Below are 25,273 nucleotides of genomic sequence, written 5' to 3'. Positions count from 1 at the left end.
CTGTTTTGCTTAAAGTTTCTTTGAATTGAGTAGGATAGTACAAACACGATAAAAATAAAGTAAATAAGTGTTTAATTTACTTAACTCGGTGTTCATTAAAAGGGAAAAATATATGTATATGTATGTATGTGTATATAATTATAGATAGTTGTTAGGTTTAATTTTGTTTTTTTTTCTCTTTTTTTTTGTAAGCATATACTCCCTATTCTAACCCCTTTTCCCTTTTTTTTTCTCCTTTTCCTGTACTTACTTACCTTAATTGTTTAACAAAAAATTTTCTATTTTGCTTTAAAATAATGTTTTCATGTGCACACATTAACGCAAGGTCCATCTTAAATAATTTTAATATTTTTCAAGTACATGTAGATAGTTATCAATATGATTTGATTGGGGTTTCAGAGACATGGTTACATGCAGGGGTTACCAACGAAGTCATAGAATTGCAAAATTATAGTCTCATACGGCAAGATCGATTAAGCAGGGGAGGTGGTATAGCTGTTTATGTAAAATCATGTATCGACTATCGTGAAGTTCTCAAGGAAACATGCGATTATCTTGAGCATGTCTGGATCGAATTAAAAGTAAATAATCAAAAAGTTTTAATTGGTAATATATATCGTCCTCCCAAGAGCGACATACATCTATTCTATTCCCGTCTTGAAAATATTATGACCGACTTTTATGTTAACTATGAGTCTATTTTACTTTTGGGTGACTTTAATATACATAAATTTTTTAGATTTGAATTTTAAGGTATCATTAAGCGAAATTACTGAATTATATGGTTTGCAACAGCTTATAACTGACCCTACCAGAATATCCAACACCACTATGTCTTTAATTGATTTACTTTTCTCAAATTTAGAGTCGGTGGAGAATTGTGGAATAAGGGATATTGAAATATCGGATCATATGCTAATTTACTGCAACATAAACTTTGATATACCTAAGCCTCAAATTTATAATTTCACTTATAGAAATTTACAAAATATCAACACTTGTTTATTTCAGTCTGATATTGAATCGATTCCCTGGCATAATATGTACAATATGGCCGATTTAAATAATAAAGTTTTTTTTTTTACTCAATCTTTATTAGAATTAATTAACTTACATGCTCCTATAAAAAACGTAAAGGGTAAAACTAGACCATATTGCCCCTGGATTACTCCTAATATTAGATTTATACAAAGACTTCGCAACTCGGCTTTACGTAAATTTAGAAACACCAAAAGACGCGAGGATTGGGAAAATTATAAGCAGTACAGAAATCTTGCAACTAGTTCAATTAGGGCGGAAAAAAAGGCATACCTGGCTCACAGATTTAGAGTATGTAATAACAAAGAAACATGGCAAGAACTTAATAAACTAAATATTTCTAATAAATCAAATATACAACTTCCTCCTCTTATGCAAGATGTAGATAAACTTAATTTTTTTTTTCTAATATTAACAAAAACAATAATAACCCTGACGAAGAATTTGTTGGGTATTTTAAAAAACATAGGTTAAATCATTTGGCTGAATTTAAATTTAATTTGGTGACACAAGATATAATAATAAATTACTTAAAATCTATTAAATCTAAAGCATTTGGCGTTGATCAATTAAACATTACCCTGATTTTGCTTTGTTGTCCTGCCATAATTAAACCACTTACACATATTATAAACGTATGTTTAGAACAAAACTGCTTTCCCGATCAATGGAAAGAAGCCAATGTTATTCCTTTGCCCAAAATAAAAAATCCTGTTGAATTTAATGATGTTCGCTCAATATCTGTACTTCCTATACTATCAAAAATATTAGAAAAAGTTATGGAGTATCAAATAGTTCAATATTTAAATGTAAATAATTTAATTCCTAAATACCAGTCTGGGTTTCGTAAGGGGTATAGTTGTGCAACCGCTTTATCTAAAGTGACTGATGATATTTTTAAGGAACTTGATAAAAATAAAGCTACGGTGTTGATTCTCTTAGATTTTTCTAAAGCCTTTGACATGGTAAATCACAGAATATTACTGGCTATATTAGAATATATGGGTTTTGCTGAGTCTGCGTTGGCATTGGTGTCTTCTTTCTTGTTTAATCGAAAACAAAGAGTAGTGCTTAATAACAATAAATCAAATGCACTGGATGTTACCTCTGGGGTACCCCAAGGTAGCATTCTTGGTCCTTTGTTTTATACTCTTTATACTTCACAAATTACTAAAAAAATTTTACACTGTAAGCACCATTGCTATGCAGATGACACCCAGCTATTTTATTCATTTCATCACACTAATGTTGTCCAAGCTAATCAATATATAAATGAGGATTTAAATACCTTAAATATAGAAACTCAAAAATTACTTCTAAAGATTAACCCCACTAAATCAGCAGCTATTCTTTTTTGTAGTGACAATCATCGAACTAATATTTTAAATAATTTAAATGTACACCTTAATAACAATATAATAAGTTTTAAAAACTCTGCAAAAAATCTTGGACTAGTAATGGACTATAAACTTAGATTCAAAGAACATGTTACCCTTAAACTAAAAAATGGATATTCTGCCTTAAAAACAATATATCGTCAAAGACATTTTTTAAGGTCAAGTATCAAAAAACTGCTCTGTGATGCTTTAGTACTATCACCGTTAAATTTTTGCGACACAATTTATGGACCATGTCTCGATAACTCCGACTCAGGTAGAATTCAAAAACTTCAAAACTCTTGCTTAAGACTTATATTTGGTATAAGAAGACGGCAACATATTTCTTATAAATTAAAAGAAGCAGGTTGGCTAAATATGCACAATAGACAAATATTACATATTTTATGTTTTTCTTACAAAATTCTTAAATCAAAAACTCCGCCTTATTTACTTGAAAAGCTTACCTATCGTACTGATGTGCATAATCTTAATATAAGACGTAAAAATCTTTTAACAATTCCTAGCCATAGCAAAGAACTCTTTAAGCGATCCTTTTCTAATGTCGTACCAAATTTGATTAATAAGTTCAAAATAATTAATTTGACTGACACTGAAAAAACTTTTAAATTAAAAACCAAGCTTCTTCTTTTAAATCAAACTTAATTTTTCTTGAATGCCTTTCTTTATTAAAATACTACGCACATGCTAACTAACTGAATGCAACGTAAAATATTCTATTAACATTTATTATTCAAAAATTAACTATTTTTTTAAAAAAAAAAAGAAGAAAAAAGAAGAATTCTTTCATTCCGTTCCATCGATTTTTCCCACTACTGCTTTTTCCCCTCATAAGTATATGCCTACCTATTTGTTTTTTTTTTAGTTTGTCTATAAGAATTGTTTTTTTTTTCTCTCACTTCTTCTATTATAAGCCTTAACAGAATCCAGGAAGTTGTTTCCTTCTTTTCTGGAAGTCTGAATGCATGGCTTTTTAGTTGCCTTACTTGTGTTAACTAAATTCTTTATATAACCTATTGTTTTTAATATGCTCTCTTTGTTTAATATTCTAATATTCAATTCCATGTATATAATCATATTACCTTCTGTAATTATGCTTTTTTTGTATTGGTGGCTAATAAACGTCTTATTATTATTATTATTATTATTATTATTATTATTATTATTATTATTATTATTATTATTATCATGTCAAGACAAAAACCACTTTCAGAAAACTTGGGCCATAACACCACTTGTGGTGCTCAGATCGACTTGATTTTGCTTTTAACAGGTTCGTTAGATTGTTTTACAGCTTTTATTGAAAAAATTACGAAAATCCGTGCATTAGAAGCTTTTTTATGCAAATATGATTTTTTTGAAAATCATATTCTTATGGTAACCCCTGTAGGTGCAAATATACAAAATAACTGAACAAATTAATTCAATTCATTAACAAATAATTTTATTTTAGGTGGTAAACCGGACGATATAACAGTGATCCTGGCAACTGTAGCAATATAATTTAAAAAAAAAAAGGCGCCGCTGTTTTAGTTCGTTAATTAGTAATTTATGAATTCGTACTCATCGACACGTGTGTTGTCCGTCATTCCCATTTTTGTTTTGTTTCATTTTTTTAATTTTAAGGTTGTTTTTTTGTTTTTAAAGCCTCACACAATGTGTTAAAAGTTGTTTTTTTCACTTTCTCGAGTGTAAGATATCGGTACCTTGACAGAGTTAAATGCTAATTTTACCATATTTAATGAGCTTCTGATGCGCACTTTTTTACTTTAAAAAAATGAAATGTATGAAGTCAATTTTGAGTAAAAAAGGTCTGTACGAGGGTGGTCCCAGAAGTACCCGACCCAAGAAAGAAAACACGAAAATTTTGGAAAAAAATGTATTTATTTTTCAACATAATCTCCTTTCAGCTCTATACACTTTTCCCAGCGATGTTTTATAGGTTCGATACCCTTTTTATAATAAGAACTGTCTTGCGCCTCGAAAAAGCCATTAACTGCAGACATCACTTCTTCATCGTTGGAAAATCTTTGACCACTGAGCCGGTTTTTTAAGTTTGGAAACAGAAAAATCTGGCGAATAAGGTGCATGAGGTAGCAATTCAAACTTTAATTCGTTAATTTTGGCCATTGCAATAACGGATTTGTGAGCTGGTGCATTGTCTTGATGAAACAACACTTTCTTCTTAACCAAATGCGACCGTTTTTGCTTGATTTCTTCGCTCAAACGTTGCAATAAGTTCGCATAATACTCGCCGTTGATAGTTTTACCTTTTTTAAGATAGTCAATGAAAATTATCTCTCGCGCATCCCAAAAAACCGACGACATGACCTTGCTAGCAGATGAAACGGTTTTCGCCTTCTTTGGAGCCGGTTCTCCTTCCCTTTGAGTTCATTGTTTTGATTGTTCTTTTATCTCAGGTGTGAAGTGATGGACCCATGTTTCATCTATGGCTATGAAACGACGCAAAAACTCTGCTTTGTTGCTATTAAATTTCGAGTGTGAGCAAACGCGGCACCCATCTTGCACACAGCTTTCTCGTGTCAAAATTTTCAGTTAATATGCGATGTACCGCACTTTTTGAAATGCCTACTATGTCCGCTAGCTCGCGCACTTTCAGTCGACGATCATCCAGTACCACTTTGTGAATTTTTACTCATCAAATTCATTCAGACAGAAGATCAATTTCACCCAAGACGGATCCCGATGACAACTCCAACGAATTTGACGATGACGGCATCAGAGCGCCAAAGATCAACTCCCACGGCAAAGTCAAGGTGCATAAATGTAAACAATGCGAATTCGTCGCCTACACCAAACTAGAATTCTGGGAACACTCGAAAGTGCACATCAAAGGCGACAAAATACTCAAGTGCCCCAAATGCCTTCGTCACAAAATACAAACACCATCTGGAGTACCATATCCTAAACCACGCAGGCGCCATTACCCTTGCGTGAACAAATCTATGCTCAATTTACATTTAAAATCGCATTCCAAAGTCTACCGATGCGCCAACTGTCACTACGAAACCAAATACTGTCACTCCCTGAAACTGCATCTGAGAAAATCATCTGAAGGCATCGTTTCAACTGCTACCCAATATTTTACTGTTGTTAAGGAAGGAGCAAACTCACCCAGAGTAGAATCCAGTTCAGCTTTTATATTGGTTGGGCTGAGGCCTTTCAAATAAAACTATTGTATCACATAACGATGACCAGTTTTCTCCATTTTTACAAATTCACTGAAAACGTTCACTATTGATGGCTGCCAAACAAATACTAAACAACGTGGCGTTTTCAAACTTGAAACATATGCTTTATAGATTGTATACTTTCTAATACACTGATATTTTTCAAACTACTACCGACATCTCTACGTCAGGCCGAGTCCTTCTGAGACCACCCTCGTATATTCCTATTGGTTGTCCCGTTGTTGCACCTTTGGTTTTTGTTCTTTAATTTTTTTTTATGTTTTAATCAGAAAATCAACGTCAAACGTCAAAAAACAGCGAATGCCAGATTCAACTATTAAACTGAAATTAGTGATTTCCAAATGAAGGGTACAGGCAAAGAAGGTGCTATGTTAAAAAAATAAGTTTTGAGAAAAACGGCTTCAAAGGTTAATACTCACTCTATGGTGTTTGTTTATTGGGAAAATATAAAAGGTGATAAATTGTTTTAATAATGTATTGGAGTATTACCCTCTAGAGAGTTAAATGTAAAAAGTCACAAAGCAAATTCAAAAAATGTAAAAGAACATTTTTTACAAAATTGCAATTATTAAAGAGAAAGAAGGTGTTTTGTCAAGCAACTACACTATACTACTATAACACAAACTACACTAAACTTGATATTGTAATAGTAAAACTTAAAATCCATATGAACAAAAAGTAAAACCGTTTTATTTTCTAAAAGGCGATCTGGCAAGGTTCTTCAGATGCTGAGTGTTTTATTTATCCTAGAACCAAAAAAAAAAAAAAATAGACCAAAATCATGACCGAAGAGCTGGTCAAGCTTACCGTAGTAATCAAAACGCTTAAAGTTAACGTTGTCCGTTCTTCTTCTATAAATCAGGCAGATGGTTATAGTAGTCTTGAGCAGCTGAGCCACAAAATATCTTTAGCTCTTGAAGATTTTTCCATTTTTCCTTACTTATGGGTATAGGCTCTAAAAGAAAATAAATTTCCGCTGTCACAAGGATGTTCTAACAGTTAAAATGTTTATCTTACCTTTATATAAGTGATCTGGCAGTTCAAATTCGTTGGCTTCTAACTTTATTTTAGTTTTAAATTTGGGATCAGTGATAGCAGTAGTTTCCCAAGAACCATTGTAGCTATCTCGGTGAAGTATCATCCTTGGATGTTCCTTTTCTATTTTCATTTCCCTAATAGGCCTGGAAAGAAACGGACATGTTCTTCTATAATAGTCCAGTATCTGAAGTACGTTTGGTTAACGTTTACCGCTTGAAAACGAGATGGTTTCTTTCTTGCCATGCGGAATACTTCTTGCCATTGTTCTGGGAGTTCCACTCGTGTTTTTTGGTTTATTAATCCAAAGTCCTTATCGCACTCCATGTACGAATGACCCCTTATTGGATAGGTAACCTTAATCAAATCCAGCTTTTTTTCTACATGTACTACATAGTGCAAAAAACGAAACATAGTAGGAGAGACCGAGGATACATGGCACAAATTTGATTAAATGATCTCTAACTTTTTTTCGAAGAAATCTCTATCCATAAGGTTTTATTAATGTAATAAACAAACTTTTGTCATAATATATTACTACATAAATTTAAAAATATTTTTAAACCGGGATCAAAAATTTTTGGTCATTTGTCCAATGTATCCCCTGCTCTGGGGTAATAATGGACATGATATGGGGATATTTTGGACATTCATTTACTAATAAAGACAAAAAGTCTTAGAGTAAATATTTATTTAGGAAGCAACAAATTTTCAACTTTTATTTAAGTTAAACAAAATTCTGTGAAATCTGCGTTGAAATAAATCGAATCTTTGAAACGAGGACGCCTGTCTTCAATAGCTTTTGGAAGCACAGCTATTACTTCTCCGAATGTTACAAAAGAAGATTCTTCTTCTGTAATTTTGAAGCGATTTGATGGAATCATTCTTTTAAAAAATCGAAAAATCGAACTCTAGCCCCCTGTTCTCTAGCCCTTTTCACATAAATAGCTAAACGAGACTTAGTAACATTATACCTCTCCGAAACTTTTCGCAAGCTACCAATATTATTTAAGACATGTCTACAGCTCTTCTTAGATCTCCTTCAGGGAGTTCCCTGTCGGTTTTCTTTTTATACTCTCACCATCTGAAATAAAAAAATAAGAACATTCTGGGGATACAATGGACAATAGGGGATACTATGGACATCCGTCCATTGTATCCCCCATTGACCCTATAGTAAAATTATTCTTTTTCCTAGAAAACTAAACGAGCAATTTCAATTATTTGTTTCTTATAACCATATTCTATAATGCACATCACCACTAAAATAATTAGATATTAAAAAGTGTTGCATAGAAAATAATAAATGGTTACATTACTCACCGTAAAAGTTACAAACAGACTGGCTGAAACAGGAAAATATCGATAAAAATAACCACACTCAATGCTTGCTACCTTGCGAATGCCAAACCATCGTTCGGCAGTTATTGCATTACTTTACCGTATGAGGGCGCTTCAAATACATATTAAGCGGGAGTTTTAAACATGTCCATTCTATCCTGGTGTCCATTGTATCCTCGGTCTCCCCTATAATTCTTGTTCTGCCCTCTTTTTGCGATGCTAATTTTGCGACTCCTTCCGCAGGAGTTGCAAAATATTTGTAGTTCACGAACTTCAGGATTAAGATAATTATGTAGAACATTATGTAGCAAAGAGCAGACATCATCACTGCCTTTTTTTCCAACTGTTTCAGGGTACATGTAAAATATGCTTTGTGATGTAGAAAGAACATGGATATTGAATGCAGACGTGGACAATTGCCGTTTATAATATACGTCATTCGTACTAATATTCGAAACCGGGAGGTTTTTTGCAAAATCGATGCAGATTGCTTCCATGGAGACCAATTTCTGGCTACGTGTTCTTGAGTCTCTTTTTCTTTTGTAAAATTGTTCTGCTTTCGTTTTGTGTAGCCTATTCTGTATGTTTAATTGGTTTATATCTGCCTCTAATGTACGGTAAGTCACATTTTCTGTTTGCGAAAAATTAAGTCTTTCAGCTTCTAGACTTTTAATCCTGGCTAAATATTCGTCGCATTGACTACATGTGTCAGATCTAGGGTATCCAAAGGATATGTTGAACTCAGTTGAAAAAATGGTCCTATAAGTTTCATATGACGCATGTTCATTTGGAAACTTTTCACAGAACATATTAAACATTTTTTTGATATTAAGTTCTTCTGGTAGATATAATTTAGCCGAATCATGCAAGCTGTAATGACTTTCACGACCTCTAAACGATCCAATATGACTCTTTATCGTATTTCGTGTTTCAACAGAGAGCTTGTGCGGGCGATTAGTGTGCTTATCTCTACGATCTTTTGGTGCATCTCCTGTTAGCTTCAATGACTGCTGCAATACTGCTAACTTTCTTTGACCTATTCCATGTTTAGACAAAAATCCCTTTTTACATATTTCAACATCTTCAGCATGCCCCTGCATATTATTTACACTTCTTACACGGTATCGGAAACATCGTGAAGAAAAGCATCTTGTTCTTCTTGTCTGGGCTTTCGTTGTTTGATAGGCAACGTTGTAATCAGACCACACAAATATATATTTTGCTCATCAACTGAGTTAAGTAGGTTAAAACTCTTAATGATTTTTTTACGAGACTCTTCTGGTACACGCTCAAAACATTTTAATCTTTTACACCTACAGTCTTCACCTATAGTATGGCTCCTCAAATTTATTAACTTATTTACGTCACTTCATTTTCCATATTTCTTCCTTTTTTTACTATTTGTTTCTTTAGACAGAAGGTCATTATCACCGATTTCACCGTTAATTACCTCCATAATGTAAAGTTTTTAATAAACACACGTGCCCTGAATAAAAGCCGTTTGTTTACTAAACATGCCGGTATTAATTCGATTGCATCAGACCACGAGTAAAACTTGACATTTTTTTCGCCGGGACCGCGCGGACTTACCACCTTTTTAGTCTAGAGATATTAAAATATGTTGTTATACCTGACTAAGCACGTTCTTAGTCGTGATTGATTTATAGAATAGTAGTTTAGCTTGCTGGCTAACATATGGCGCCAAAATCTCATTTTCTGTAAAAATTGACATAACACCTTCTTTGCCTGTACCCTTCAAATATAAAAAGGTTTTTTTTTTGGTAAATTGATTTGGGATTAGGAATTCACGAATAAAAGTCCAAATTGGTTGACATTTCTCCCAATATATTGGCTTCCTCGGGACACTAAAGTACCTACAATGCGATCTCCTATTTTACTGTTCTAAGGAAGCCAATACATTTGACGAAACGTCGGCCAATTTACACTTTTATTTATTTGGAAAAAATCAACCCTTTCAGAAAACACTAAATCAGTTTGAAGCGGGTGATTTGTTTAGGCGACTGTTGATTACCGATATCCTTATACTCTCCCTAAGTATATGAATTGTTGTACCTGAGAAATGCAATATAAAAAAAAAAATTAACGGCAATATAAACCCGGGCATTTTTCTAACAGATACACTGTGTCCATTTTAATTATAGTCACAGGGTCTAAGATACAGGTCAAATAGTTTCGCTTTTAAGGGTGTTATTATATTTTAGGCTCTGTATAGGTTCCTCTTGGAAAATTTGAAAAGTTTTCGACTACGCATTTTTTCTAACTTATACAGAGACTAAAATATTATGGGACACAGTGTACATGGTGCGGATTTGCATTTTTTTTTACTAATAAAACACCACAAAAGACTGGGCTCTTTTGACGATATTATCATCATTAAATAAAAGCAGTGCTAGTAAAGCCAATTAAGAGACTGAGTTTTACGTTAGAAATGTAAGTTTTGGGACATTTTTAGTTACCTCTCGTGTATCATACATAAGTAGAAACGCCTCAGGTACAAGACGTGATGCTTCGACCAAAATGCGTTTGCCTAATATTTAGGTTTAAATTCACTTTGTGGACGATTCCTGTTGGGAATAACATTCTGTATCGTGGATTTTTCTTAGGTTAGGTTTGTGCTTATTTAGTTGTGTATACTCGGTTCACTTGTTTAATTGCAACTGTGTAAGGCGAAATAGTTATTTCAATAGTTGTTATGAAATAAATGGTAATAAATAAAATGGTTGTTTGTTTATTAGTGGAACCCTTACAGTCATAAAACAAAATATTTAAAAAACATTGTTCGGACAATTTAGTCACATTGACAACGCTGCTTGAAACTGATGGGGAGTGGAGACCGAAGCGGTAGCGAGAACAGAGAAAAGCAAACCATCGAGAAGGGACAAAGCCGGAACCGATTTTTCTTGCGCATGTGCGAGCTTATTTGGTATACCTGTCTTATTGCCGGTCCCCTCCCAGCCGTCGGTTAGTCCGGTAATATTCGACGCCTACTTTAGTCTAGTCAAGTGTTGCCTGAATTTTTCTCTGTGTTTATTTTTTGTGTGTGTTGTCATTGTGCTCTTTATTTTATTAAAAACTTTTATAATATGCCTTATACCTGTGCTTTTCGTGGATGTCATTCAAAGACAGGGTGTGGTGTTTCTTTCTTTGCTTTTCCGCAGGAAGAAGATCGGTAAGTTCAACTTTTCTTTTAATTGTTTTCACTCAAAATAAGTTGTTTCTTTTTTTTTTTTTCGTAATTACAGGAATTCATTATTTATTTTTTATTAAATTCGTAATTACAGTAATTAGAGGTATTTATCTATGCAGTAATTAAAAAAATACATAAATTTAGCTTTTGAATTAAACGTGTAATTTTATGACTTTCAGTGCCAAGTTATGGCTGGCAGCTTGCTATAGAACAGACTTGTTTTCGATACCTAGAGAACAACTAACCAGGAACTATAAGCTCTGTGAGTACCATTTTGATGAGAAGTTTTATAGTGCAGGGCCCTCAAGAAAGCGTTTGTTACCTAACGCGTTACCAACATTATTTCCTAATCCCACAAAAAGGACTTGTGAAGGTGAACAGCTTGAGGATGGACCGCCAAAAAAAGTCTCAAAGGAAAAGGACATAAAAATTCTGTCAGGTTAGCTTTTGATGGGTTAACTTAACTATAATTTTTACCTACTAACTAATATTAATTTTATGCTTGAAACCCTATTTTGCACATAAAAATATATTCTGTATATATTATATTTCTTCTTTTTAGATATTTTAATACAGCCTGCAATTATGAAACCAGCAACGTTGGCCCAGCAAAGTATTGCCGAAAAAAATTCTTCTTATGACAGAACTAAGACGCCTGAAAAACACCCATTATTGGATATTTTTTCTGGTAAGACTCTCTTCTTTCAGTTTAGTAGGTTGGAATAAGATTTCAGTAAAAATGGATTATTCTTCAGAAAACCCTAATTAGTTTTATACCATTTTATAACAAGACCCAGACAAGGTCTTGTTATAAAATGGTTATACAAAACTTGTCTGGGACAGGTATCAGGATTAGGATTAGGTACCAAAATGTCTGGACCCCATATAAAATGGGTAAAATAATACCCTTTGTCTTTGTTTCCATTTCTATGAAAACCAACCTCACAACCACTTATTTATAATTTATTTAAAGTTTGAAAACCAAATACATAGGTAGTTTTACGTGAGCAGAATTTCCAAATTTATTTTATTTTACCATATAGTCTATCAGTTTTACTTTCTGATTTTATTCATATTAAAGATGTAAAGTTTTAAAATGTTAAAGCATTTTTTTATTATTTCCAGGCCCAAGCACTTCACAATATTCAGTGTGCGAGCCCCTCGGCAACCTCCTATCTATCGAAATAGATAAACCGTCCGAGAATTCTCCACCAGGCCTTCTTTCTCCGTCAGCTTCTACTCAGATTTCTTATCAGCTGAGTAGTAACACTCCCCAAAAGCGAAAACTTCGACTGCAAATTAAAAAAATGAGAAAGTTTGGTGTAACTGCTAAAGCACGCCAAAAAGAAGATCCTGATGTAAGAGATTTTAACAGGTTATGTGACAAATTTCTAAGTAAACCTTTGGCATGTGTTATTAAAACTCATGTGGCACTAAAGGGCAAGAGACGCAAATCTCATAGATTTTCTATGGAATTAAAACAATTTGCCTTAACATTGCATTTTTTAAGCCCCAAGGCATATAAGTTCATAGGTAATTTGCTTACTCTACCAACAAAAAGAAGTTTGCATAGAATTACAGAAAATATTTCTTGCCAGCCTGGTATTAATAATGCAGTTTTATAGTTATTATGGCTAGAGAATTATATTCTTCCTGGAAGCAGCCTTTAGCGTATTTTTTTTATTTTTATTTATCATGGACTTTCATAAATGATTTCTATCGTGCAGATAAACAACAGTTTTATAGATGTGCCCCAAAGTTGACAGATTCCCATATATGTCCCTCAGCATTTGAAAAAATGAAAGTAGGTCTCGCTAGCCAAGTTCTTAGCCATACTGTGGCAAGTGGGATGAATACTTATGTAACTGTAGGTGCACTCCCTGCCGATGCATTTGGAATCATAAGAGGTAATTACGAAATTCAATAACCTCTTTGATTTATTAAACTCAATATCCTTGGGAGATCCCTGTAAATTTAAAAATGTTTATGATGGATCACCATACCAAATAGAATTTTTCCATGAGATGTTACTTTTTTTAAACAAATTAAAAATTTTTAACTCTAGCAATAAAGATATCACAAATTCTGTGAAATTTCGTAATTGCTGGATGGTTACAATCAGAAGCACGATAAAAATATGGGAAAAATTATCAACATTGGGTTACAAGTATCTCAAGACTAGGAGGTTAAATACAGATTGTATCGAAAATTTCTTTGGTGCTGTAAGGCAGCAAAGTGGGAATAATTTTAATCCAACACCACTGCAATTCCAAAGAGCGTTTAAAAAGCTGTTCTGTCAGAATTACTTACATTCGGAAAGAATGAATTGTAAAAATGATTTGGATAGTATATTGATGAACGTCAAATCCATCAATATACCCGAAATTTTCAATGAAAAAAAATTTGAAGTTGCAAAAGGTATTGCACTTCAAAACTATAGTTATAGGACCGACCATATTCCCACAGAAAATGCCTTTCGGTATGTTTGTGGCTATATTATGAAAAGAGCACTTGAAGTTCATATTAACTGTGATACCTGCACCAATTTCGGCAAAATGTGTGATGAAATGGATATAAATAGATTATTTCTTCATTTTAAGGCTTATAATTCCAGTATATGTAACTTTGGTGGCTTACAATCTCCTCCAGAAGAGTTTATTTCATATATATTTAAATTAGAGGAAATATTCAATTGTAATTTTGAAAACTATTAATTATGAACACCCTTGTGCACATTTTCCAAAAACGTTTATCTTAAAATTATTTATAAGGTTGAAAATATTTTACACCATTAAATATAATAATAGGGTCCTAAAAACAAATAAAGATAAAAATGTTCGAAAACTAAAAATTTTGCGGAATGTATAAATGTACCTAAGTTTAATTTAATTATTGCCAATGTATTTTTGTGTTTCATTATACAATGAGCCAATATTATTTCCTCAAAAAATAAAAGTTTGTTTAGAAGATTTTTTGTTTTACATTATTTATCCTAAATGGTAATTTTTATAGTTGGCACTATACCGGGTGACACAGGAAAAAGGGAACACGCAATAACTTTTTTATTTTTCAAGATAAACAAATGAAATTTGAAATGGTTATAAAGGCATATTTTGACGTATTCAATTGTTTTATCTTGAAAAATAAAAAAGATGTTACGTGTTCCCTTTTTCCTGTATCACCCGGTATAGTTTAGGTATACCTATAACTTAACTATACCAACAGTAAAATAATGTAATAGTTTTGATTTCAAATTCCCAATAAAATTTTTAATCTATTAATTGTCGTATTTCTCTCCGTGTACGGAACTATTAAATTGCCAAAACGATTTTTCTCCGTTACTTAATATGTAGCGCCAGTCATTTAAGCCCGCTCAAGGGCACCAAAAGTGGACCCCAGAAAATCAACGGTAAATGCGGGTTTTGTCGCTTCTCGGTGGTTTGTTTTTCTCTGGCGAGAAGTCGTACAGCGGGCTGTGTGTGTGTGTGCGAACTTTGAACAGAAAAGACTGTTAGGCAAGGCGCACATTGAGACACACGCGACGCAACCCACGCAGGGCAGCACACGCCACGTTTTTGTATCATGTAGTTAGCATTGCACGCCCGCATATTAGGACGCAGCACAGCTTAAGCCACGAATGTGCCAAACAAAACGTGTGTCGCCCAGTGTTCGAGACACAGATTTCGTGAGCGAGTGTGGCAAAATAATTGCAAAACAAAAGCAAGAACTTATTGAGGCTGTTAGAAAATTTCCTGTTCTATATGATACAAATGATCCCTCATATATGAAATCCAAACTAAAAGATGACATCTGGAACACGATTGCTAAACATGTTAAATTAAAAACCGGTAAGTACATAATACAATATACAAATAAAATCAATTTAGGATAGTTTATGATGTTTTATCTTTAAATTAAAAACATTTTACGGTATACATACAAACTGAAAACATTGCTATCGAAAATTTGTTGGATGATGCGATATTTTTCGTTATGAATTTAAAATTTTTCACTTCGAACACTTTGCTCTTGCCAGGATACATTACCATCCGTGTTGAAATACGCTGTAAACTTTTCTCTCACCGCAAAAGTATTCAATGAACTTCTACTATTTGTTGGTCGTAAGGGAAGTAACTGAGATGTAGGCATTTCTTCTAGTTGTTCGTCCAAAGTATTTACCTTTTCTTTTGTCAAATAGTTGTGTAATATACAAGCTGCTTTCACGATACTGACGACACTGTCCACATTAATTTCAAATGCTTTTTTGAAAATACGAAATGGCGAAGCTAGAATTCCAAAAGCACATTCTGCACACTGCTCGTGACAATCTGTAATTAAATACTTTACTGTTGTAATTACCAAGCACGTTTCTTCTTGGATAGGGTTTCATAAAATTTTGTGTTAAAGGAAATGCCTCATCCCCTACGAAAACGTAAGGCAAAAGTCCTTCAACTGTTGGTAGTTCACTGGGTTCTGGTAGATTCAAAGTTTTGTTTGCTATTTTTTTCCTAATGGACTACTAGAAAAAATATTTCCATCGCTAAATCTTCCCATTGATCCAATATCTATTGTTGTAAACTTATAGTTAGCATCAACACTCGCCATTAAGACAATGGAAAAATTATGTTTATAGTTTTAGTATGAGGTTCCCGTTTTTGACGGTTTCTTTATAACTATATGTTTACCGTCAACGGCGCCTACGCAATGTGGGAAGTGCCATTTGTCTTCAAAGTCCAAAGATATTTTTTGCCATATTTCAGATGTGGGCTGTGGTAAATATATGGGTTGCATATTTTTCCAAATAGCTTTTGATACTTCAAGAACGATATTGGAGACCGTGCGATAACCCAATCTGTAATTATAGGCTATACTTTTGTAACTGTCTCCCGACGCCAAATATCTGTAAATAAAAAAAAATATTATTTTATAAAGAAGAAATGTTATAATAGTTAAATCTAAAAATGTTCATATTTTATTGCAGGAAGCGAGGCAAAACAAAGTTGGCTAAAATTGCGAGGTTGTCATCGTGAAGCATTACGTAGACAGAAAAATACTTTTAAAAGTGGATCTGCTGCAACCGTGATAAAACCCTGGAAATACCAGAAGCAAATGGATTTTCTAGTCCCTTATATGGGAAATCGACCACGCGAGGGTAACCTAGATCTCGAAAGCAAACACAGGATTTGTCTCAAAATGCAGACAGTGATACTTCAGTTCATGAAAATGAAAACACTGAAACCTTGTCCGCAGAGGAGAATACCGAAACTGAACATTTGCTAAAAAAAATACAATAAGTAATTCTGGTATTTCTAAATCAATGTCGGACACTGTTGTTCAAAAAATAAGCGAATGAATAAGGATGATATAGCCGGCATACTGAAGAAATCGATGATTCGGCGGGAAAAGAGCTGAAGAACGGGCAATTGAAAGAAAAAAAAGCCAGTGAAGAGGCAGTAACGCCTCAACGTGATGGACTTCAAAACTTTTTTTGGCCATGTATGAAATTACAAAGGAAATGCCTGCTACGTACCAACATGTTATAAGCAATAGAGTATATCAAGCAGTGTCAGAAGTAAAAGCTGAATATTTACAGTTAGGCACTTCTTCACTTCAAAATTTTTCACAAACTGGTTCTCAGACTCCAATTTGGCACCAGCTTTAACCAATACCTCAGGGAACCTGCAGCCCTTCAACATCATACTCCCATGCTTCCTACTCATCTTTTACTAGCACATCCCTACAGTCTCCTGGTACAGAGGTACCAGAGACAGTCAGTCCGCAGTCCAAAGACACCGCATCATTTTTTCATAACTTTTCAGTTTAACAAAAATGCATCCGGTGTTATTTTTTTTTAAATAAATAAATTTTTAGTTTACATTAAAAAAATTTCTTACCTTAAGATAGCTGTATTCTGTTTTTCTTTTGTTCCTATGGGTGTCTGGGCATTACAACCTTCAGAATAAATTGTCTCCTCTATTATATTGTGCACTTCATCAAACTGATTTGTATTTAATCTACAATAATTTGTAAACTTTGAGTCCGAGAATTCAGATGCCAGATTAAATTCGCCATGACTTTGCGTTTTTTTCATGTAATTGCTTTTCCAATATGATTTCTTTCTTTTTTTTGATAGGTCATACAGCAAAACTTCTGTACCCAATCTGCGTCCGAATCTGACTCAGAACTTAAGCCTAGTAATAAATTTTCCATGATTATTAATTTAAGAAAACTACCTACTACGCAGGAAACAACACAGCTTGTGTAACAATATGCGTTCAGATGACACATCACACGAATTTCGTGGTTTGTGCTGCCCTGCGTGGGTTGCGTCGCATGTGTCTCAATGTGCGCCTTGCCTTATACAGATCGTGTTTTCGTTCGTTACTTATAGGAAACCGCATAGAGGCGAAATTTTCCAACGTCGCGCGTGTACGAGTGCCTGCGACAGAGCACCGCCCCGGCCGGCCCGCATATTCGTAAATACCCGACGCGTTATGGACTCGAGATATTTCGGCTGCGCCCGAGCATCGTTTACTAAATACCTGACATATCATGACGACACGTCTGTTATTTATCTTTTGTGTTGTGTTTTGTCTTTTAATTTTTAATCATTTATTTGGCTTTCAAATTCAAGGCTGTGAACAAGTAACACGTGTTTTACGAAAGTAGATAAAATAAAAAATGTGTGATTTAGGTGATCTACCAAAAAACTATGAAGCATTAGTAGGTACCATAGCGCATAATACATAACGCAATAATTGAGAAAGGTATTCAATATATTATGACCAAATTTAGGTCAAAAGAAGATGTCGAGGTAAGTAAAATTCTAGGTAAATATAGCTAACTCGGGAATTTTCGTAACTGGCGTAATTAAGAAGATCAATTAGATATTAATTATAAAGCTTAATGAACAAAAAGGATAATATAATTAGGACTATAAATTAGGCATGGGATGCAAGGAAAACAAGATACAATCTTGGCATCTTTAATGTCACATGTTGATAGATTTTGGTTTACTTTACGGGTCATTGACCTTCGTGAATACTATTTATTTTATTGCTTTATAAAATTAACTCTGTTTTGTAGTGATACATAATATATCATATTATTATACTTCTCAGGGAGTGTATGGGTTTATAAAATTATAAAAAAACTGCTTTTTTTAAGTACAAATTTTATGAAAATTTACGCGGTCGATATGTGGATGCGCGGAAGAGGACGAAAATTACGTAAAAAAACAGCTGAATTTTAAAAGTAGGCAAATGATACATCAAAATCCGTGGAATATCGGGTAGCATTAAAAAATTTATTAATATAGTGGGCGTCCGGTTAAAAAAAAATACTTATTTTATTATAACTAAAAGACTATAATCCTGGCGTATCCCTTTCCCTCACAATATTGTCTGTTGTTTTTCCACTTAATATTATTTATAAAAGAATGATATTTAAAATAAATAAACACAATAAAATAGACTCACTTTTCTCATCGCAAACAACGTTTGACAGCACTAAATGTGTTTGGCATCCTCCGAGCTGTTTTCAAATACGGCTCAAAACGCCTTACGTTGTATAGGGACTAGTAGCTCGCGATGGTACTCGTGGAGCACCAACCAAGAGATGGCGCTAAATAACGTTAATTTATAAAGAATAAATTACCGTAATCCATGTAGGAAAATTTGGCTTGTAGCAGGGAGGGATCCAGGAGGAAGCCTAATATCTTATTACTTATACCTACGTACATGAAACTCAGTCATCGTTCATGGGTTTACAAATTACCTTTGTAATTACGTTGCAATCCATAGACGGTGACTCAGTTACTCGCTTAGGTATAATGTTATACGAAATTACTACAAATCGACGCAAAAAAATACCATTCTCTCCATAATTTCGTCTACTAACGTCAAATTGATTTCGTTAAAGAAATGGATGGCTGTTTTACAAACTGTGACAAAAGAAACATAGACTATTGAGAAAACTTTTAAGGTACCTACTAATACTCCTCGAAATATATTCAAAAGAATATACAGATGTCATTTTAATACATCAATAAAAAGATCTGCAACCAACTCAGAACTTGAAACTCAAAATAATAAACGTAAACGGAAGTCAAAGAATTCAGATTGTAAAGCAAAAATAAATATCGTTATAAAGAAATTATTTGACGAATCTAAGTCAAAGAAAAAAATCCGTTTACAGTAGAAGGGCCTTGCATGATAAAATTTTAAGATGTGCATAATCACCTAACAAATACTGTGTCAGCATTAAGGGAAAGACCACTAGGCGATGAAGCCAAGAATCATTTAGTAGAACTTTTTAATCGAGGACACTCTGCGGCTTCAGCCTATCACACTTTTTGCGCGGAAAAAATGGAAGAATATAGAGCTAAGTATGAGGACATTTTATATGATAGGTAACAATATATTTCATATTCAGGGCCGGTTTATCAATGAAAGGTTTTCCCTATTAACCCAAGGGTTAATTTTTGTCAAACATATCCAATATCCATATTAACGTGACATTTTAGACATGAGTTAACCCTCGGCTTAGGCATAACGATCGTTTGATAAAGCGGCTCTTATGAATATATTTTATATTCTTATATTTTTAGGTTCTTTATGCCAACTAAAAATGACGTCACAAATTTGTGGAAGAAGAAATTTAAGGAAGACTTCGGTGACTGAACTGGACGTCTCATGTTAGAAACTTTAGCGAAACATAAAGAAAGCAATAATGTGCTTTACAAAATATCTCGATTGCATGAGGATTATGCTGTTGCTATCTATACTCCATTGATGCAGCGCGCACTAAAACTAAAACAAGCTAACGAAGTCATATTTGTAGATGCCTCCGGTAACTGTGACGGTTATAACCGTAAAGTATCTTTCTTTGTCAGACCGCGGCAGGAGGATTACTGTTGGTTGTATACTAAGCAGTTGCCAAAAATCAGATTTGATGTAGCTGTCAAAGACTTCATAGACATTATGCCCCAAAATATTCAACCAACGGTAATTTTAACAGATAATGATCTAGGCGAACGTAATGATTTACAAACTAACTGGCCTCATGCGATATTATTGCAGGTACATTCCATGTTCTTAAGGCGATATGGCGCTGGATACTTACGAGTAAAAATGGCGTTCGGCGAGACGATGCTCAAAAGTATTATAAACTTTTCAAGAACATTTTGAATGCAAAAACACTTAATGAACTTGAGGCAAACAAAGAAAAGTTCTTTAAAGATTGCAACCATGAGGGTTTTAAAAAGTATGTGAGCGAAATATATAAAAACATCTTGTCGAACTTGCATTGTCTTATTGATTTAATGTAACACGACGTTTCGGTTGGTAAGTATCTCCAACCGTTATCAAGTGTAAACTGTTTACACAAAGAAAAGAAATACCAAGTCTCCACATTGTCTGAAAACATGTGTTGCAAAAAATATAGCTTTGGGAATCAATAAATCAAAAAAATAAATCTGTCTAAAATTGAGCCTAAAAAGTTTTGTTTATTCAGGGTGACCCAGCTTTACCTAGGAATATTTAAAATTTTAATAAAAGTGAACAATTTTGATTTTCTAAATTTTTTAAAAATTCTTCATTGATTTCGAAATAAATGAAATTAGAAGAATTTATAATACTTTTACTTACTACTAAAAATTTTTTTTTAATTTCTCTTCTAATTTTATTATACAGCAAATAATGCGTCAGTTACATAAGTCTGATACGTCTGGTATATAATAAAGCGAGTTCGAGTGGATGACGCGTCAGGTAATAAGTCTGATGCGTCTGCTAAGTAACGAAACTACTTCGGGTGGATTATACGTCGGGTATTTACGAATATGCGGCTTGAGGACGGGATTAGTAAACATCTGACTTTCATGGGAGTTGCGTCGTTTGGCGACAAAATGTCCCAAAATATTACGCGAAAATCCAGGCATTTTAAAAATATTTATTCTAATGCGGGTTTTACAGACATGACAATGTGTAAAACCCGCATAGAAATTGTAATCTTAAAATGTTTAATATGCTGTGTTTTGCATAATGAAAATTAAAGCGTTATTCTAATAAAAAATAAAATATCAACTCTGATAAAAATAAATAAATAAAATAAAAAATCAGAAATAAAACTCTAATAAACAAACTTAACAACATATAATTTTTGAAATAAAAGGCTCAAATAAACCGCCTTCTTTCGCTAAACAAAAACTTAACCTATCGTAAAAGCTATTTCGCACCTCCAAAAGAGTTTCAGGTAAAATTGAATTGGCACCTTCGACAATTTATTTCGCAACTCCTCTAAATTTGTTGGCCTACTAAATTCATGCTTGTAAATGGTCTGCTTAAGGTAACCCCACAGATAAAAGTCATTTGGAGACAAATCTGGAAATCTAGGAGGCCATTTAATATCGCCAGTCCCACTAATAAGGCGGTTAGGAAAAGTATTTGTTAAAAATTGTTTTACCCTAGCCGCGTTATGAGCAAGACAGCCATCTTGCTGAAAATAAACCGATCCCTGGTCTACATCAGGTAGGATTTGAATGGCAGGAAGAACTTGGTTTTGCAGCAACTCAAGGTACTTTTGGGCGGTTAAAGTGCCATCAATAAAAAATGGCCCTATAACATTGTCGCCCAAAATACCTGCCCAAACATTTAATTTCTGAGGATACTGGGTACGAAACTGAAAACTTCTGTGCTCGTTTTCCTGAGATCAATAACGAACAATGGAAGGATTGCGTTTGCCATGTAATGGAAAAGAAGATTCATCAGAAAACAAAATATTTTTTAAAAAATATTCGTTTTCATTTGCCTTTTCCATCATGGTTGCACAAAATTCCATTCTTCGCCACTGGTCTTCAGGAAATATTTCCTGAGTTTTTGAATACTTGAAACATTTGTACCCATATTTTTTCCAGATACGAGCAACAGTTTTATTGCTCATTCCCAGTTCCTCTCCAACACTTCTAGTGAACCGTGTCAATTGAAGTTCTAGGGTACTGCAAACCATTTCTTTCACCGTTCTATAACGGCGGGAAGAAATGGTCAAGTGGTCCAGGATATAGATCCTGGACCACTTCAACAGGTGGTTCTTGACGTTTTGTGTGGCATTTTTTACAATCTTGAAGACAAAAAGATGTCTCAAAATTTATAACTACATTTAAAACCGTTTTAGCACAAGGAATCGGTCTATTCTCAAATGTCACTGAAAACAAATCTCTACATTGTACTGCCGAATTGCCTCCATAAAACTATTTAATTAGTTGAACTCTTTCGGAAGAGGTATAAACAGCCATAGTGAAAAAAACACAAAAATAACGCTCAAAAATTATTAATGCAACGTGCAGTAACACAGCAAAGTGAGGTCTGCTGACTCCCGGTTCAAAAAATAAAAACGAAAAATTCCGCCGCTTGCAAGCCGCAACCAAGCGGTGTTACCATTATTTTGGGTAATACGTAGCTCACGATAACACGATCTGTATATTATCGTCTTGATTTGTATTTTTTTATGGCGATGTAAAATAAATAATTTGTTTATTTTTCAGTCTGTTAATTTTTGGCATTTCTGGCACAATATTATGTAAAATATCCTAAAGTAATTTATTATATTTAACGTATATTTTATAAACACCCTGTATTCATTTATAAGTGTCTTAACCGCCCGAGAATTATCGTACATCCTTGAAAATCTATACCCTAAACATAAATAATAATATAAGCAGAGATTGAGAGAGACCCAAAGAAGTAAAAGAGTCAGTGAGTGCTAGCACTTCGGCTTATAAAGAGCCATGTATATAGAGTGGTCATAGTTGACCAGGTGTGGTGGTGTTTGTCCACAAGGTGGATATTTGAATGGTTGTGATTGTTTTGTGCACAGGTTAATCTCTAAAAGGTTTAATCATGTCGACATGTGAGTAATATTTTATATTGTTGTTGTATAAGTCCATGGCTAGAGTTTTATGGTATACAGAGTTTGTCGCTGTTTAGCGAGGTTTTACCAGGTTGTGGTCGATTGTGTAGCAAGTGTTGACTAAAAATGGTTTTGATTAATGGAAATCAACACAATTAAACAGAACATATTTGTTTGTTCAGATCACATCCTTAGAAGTGATTTCTTATATAAGGAAGATAATATTATCAGTAGCCAGACTTTATTAAAAAAATCAGCTCTACCTCAAAGGTAATTTTTTTTTAATATATTTTTCTAGTATAAAAAAATCGTCACAAAAAGGATTAGTGTTACTCATATAAGCTTTATTTATACCTAATACTTATTAAATTAGGTATGTATGTAAAACCATTTTTTTACTAGGATTTCTGATGCACTGGTTAAAAACAGCAGCCGATAATTCAGTTAATTTACCAAGCGATTTACCCTTCAAAGCTGCAGGGGTAGCTTTCCTGAAGAGTGCAAAAACTTCTTTAGCTTTCAAAATGGTATATAGTACAAACAGTGAAGCTAATATAGACAAGTATGGATAATTAAAATAGATTAATATTCTTGATACATCAAATTTTGTATAATTACAGATCTGATCATTCATCATCAATACAATACAACAATAACTGCATCTGAGATTAATAGTTCTACAGTAACCGTGGGGTCTAGGTCAACAATTACTATTTCTCATCCAAGCCGTTTTTGTTTAACTGCTACACATTCCCTGACTCTGCCAAGGAAAAGGTAAAAATTACCACTCAAAATAGACTACTAGTTTTATGCCATGTATCATCCTATTCTATATATCTTATTTAAAAGTTATATATGTCGGCGCTGGCCAATAAATTAGATTATAAGTTGTGTTTAATAGTTTAAGAGAGGCCCGTTTGTTTATGTCTGGTTTGCAGGTGGCTCATAAATTAGATAAGTTTTGATTATTTTTACTGTCGGCTGAGTTGGACAAAGGGCACACTTGATATTTTGAGGAATGTCAAGGAGAGTGGAACGGGGTCGGATGTTGGTATAAGATTATGAAAAGAATAACATGAGCAGAAGTTAGTTATTAACGAGATTTTGGGTTGAAAGCATTGGCCCCGGATCGCTAGTTCTTTGTTAAACTCGTATCGTCTTATTCTGTTGTAGAATTAGTGATTTTAATTAAGATTAACCATAGTTGTTGTTTACGTGTAGTTTTGTGTCAGTTAAAGTACACTATTAAACTAATTAATTAGTGTTTTTGGTGTTTTATTGCTGAAATGTCTTCTAACAATAACAATTTTAATGAGGATCTGACATATAGTATTTTATTGTGTTATATTTGTTTAATTAAATCAAATGTATGATATTACCAAGATTCTTTATAATAACATATATTTTATTGATCAATTGGATTATCATAATACATTTTTTAAATTTTTTCTTTTTAATTTTGGTAATACTATATTTTTATGTATATTATTCTAGGGTAAAATCAAAATGATATCCTGACGACCTAAGCACTGATGATTCCACCGTTTCAAAAGCTAAATCACTTGTTACCAAATTATGGAAAAAAAATAAAGAACAAAAAAATTAAAATTCGAAGATTCCAATAAACAAATTTGCCCCAAAGAAGTTGAATTAGATGTCTCAAGTCATTATTAAAATACTTAAGAAATAATAACATGATTTTCGAAAAAGCCCAACATACTGCATATTTTATTTGACTTGTAAAAGTACTTGTTTGTATATTACTACTAATAAACTATCTAATCTAATCTATTGTACATAGTCTTTATTCTTAGGTAAGCTTTGTTTTTTAGTATAAATTAATATGATATAATATTAGGTATTATATATGGTATAGGTATTATATTATGGTATTAGGTATTATATAGGTCACTGTTAAATGTCTCAAAACCATTGTACAGGCTAAATACTCATAATAAAAATCTTATAACCTATAAAAAACCTGCAACTCCTTCACAATTTGAACATCCTTGTAGATTTAACTCTTTCCGCTGAATCAATATTGTCCCTTTGAAAAAGTCAGCACCATAGAAGTATATATTATGTGATATAATGTAAGTGATGTAAAACTGAGTTTTGTCCAATATAATAATAACAAT

The 25,273-nt window shown here is 33.3% G+C and overlaps 2 protein-coding genes and 1 long non-coding RNA gene across 3 annotated transcripts in view; all 3 read left to right on the top strand.

Annotated features, from left to right (window-relative positions):
- Nucleotides 1–10,761, top strand: part of LOC126746995 (protein phosphatase PTC7 homolog) — a 109,745-nt gene extending 98,984 nt beyond the window's left edge. The window contains exon 6 of the mRNA XM_050455463.1: nt 3,889–10,761. Within this exon, the coding sequence (XP_050311420.1) occupies nt 3,889–3,938 (50 nt within the window). The 3' untranslated portion in view covers nt 3,939–10,761. The remainder of the gene's footprint in view (nt 1–3,888) is intronic.
- Nucleotides 10,762–10,867: 106 nt separating this feature from the next.
- Nucleotides 10,868–14,279, top strand: LOC126746994 (uncharacterized). Its single transcript, XM_050455462.1, has 4 exons — nt 10,868–11,213; nt 11,411–11,670; nt 11,794–11,919; nt 12,357–14,279. The coding sequence occupies exons 1-4, from the start codon at nt 11,128–11,130 to the stop codon at nt 12,854–12,856; spliced, it is 972 nt and encodes a 323-aa protein (XP_050311419.1). The 5' UTR covers nt 10,868–11,127; the 3' UTR covers nt 12,857–14,279.
- A 7,187-nt stretch (nt 14,280–21,466) lies between these two features.
- On the top strand, nt 21,467–24,947 carry LOC126746853 (uncharacterized). Its single transcript, XR_007664007.1, has 3 exons — nt 21,467–23,697; nt 23,756–23,909; nt 24,630–24,947. It is a non-coding gene; the product is annotated as an uncharacterized LOC126746853 (long non-coding RNA).
- The last annotated feature ends 326 nt before the right edge of the window (nt 24,948–25,273 follow it).

The sequence above is a fragment of the Anthonomus grandis genome, chromosome 18 (genome assembly GCF_022605725.1).
Source record: "Anthonomus grandis grandis chromosome 18, icAntGran1.3, whole genome shotgun sequence".
Classification (NCBI taxonomy): Eukaryota; Metazoa; Arthropoda; class Insecta; order Coleoptera; family Curculionidae; genus Anthonomus; species Anthonomus grandis.
This window is presented reverse-complemented; position numbering and strand designations above follow the sequence as displayed.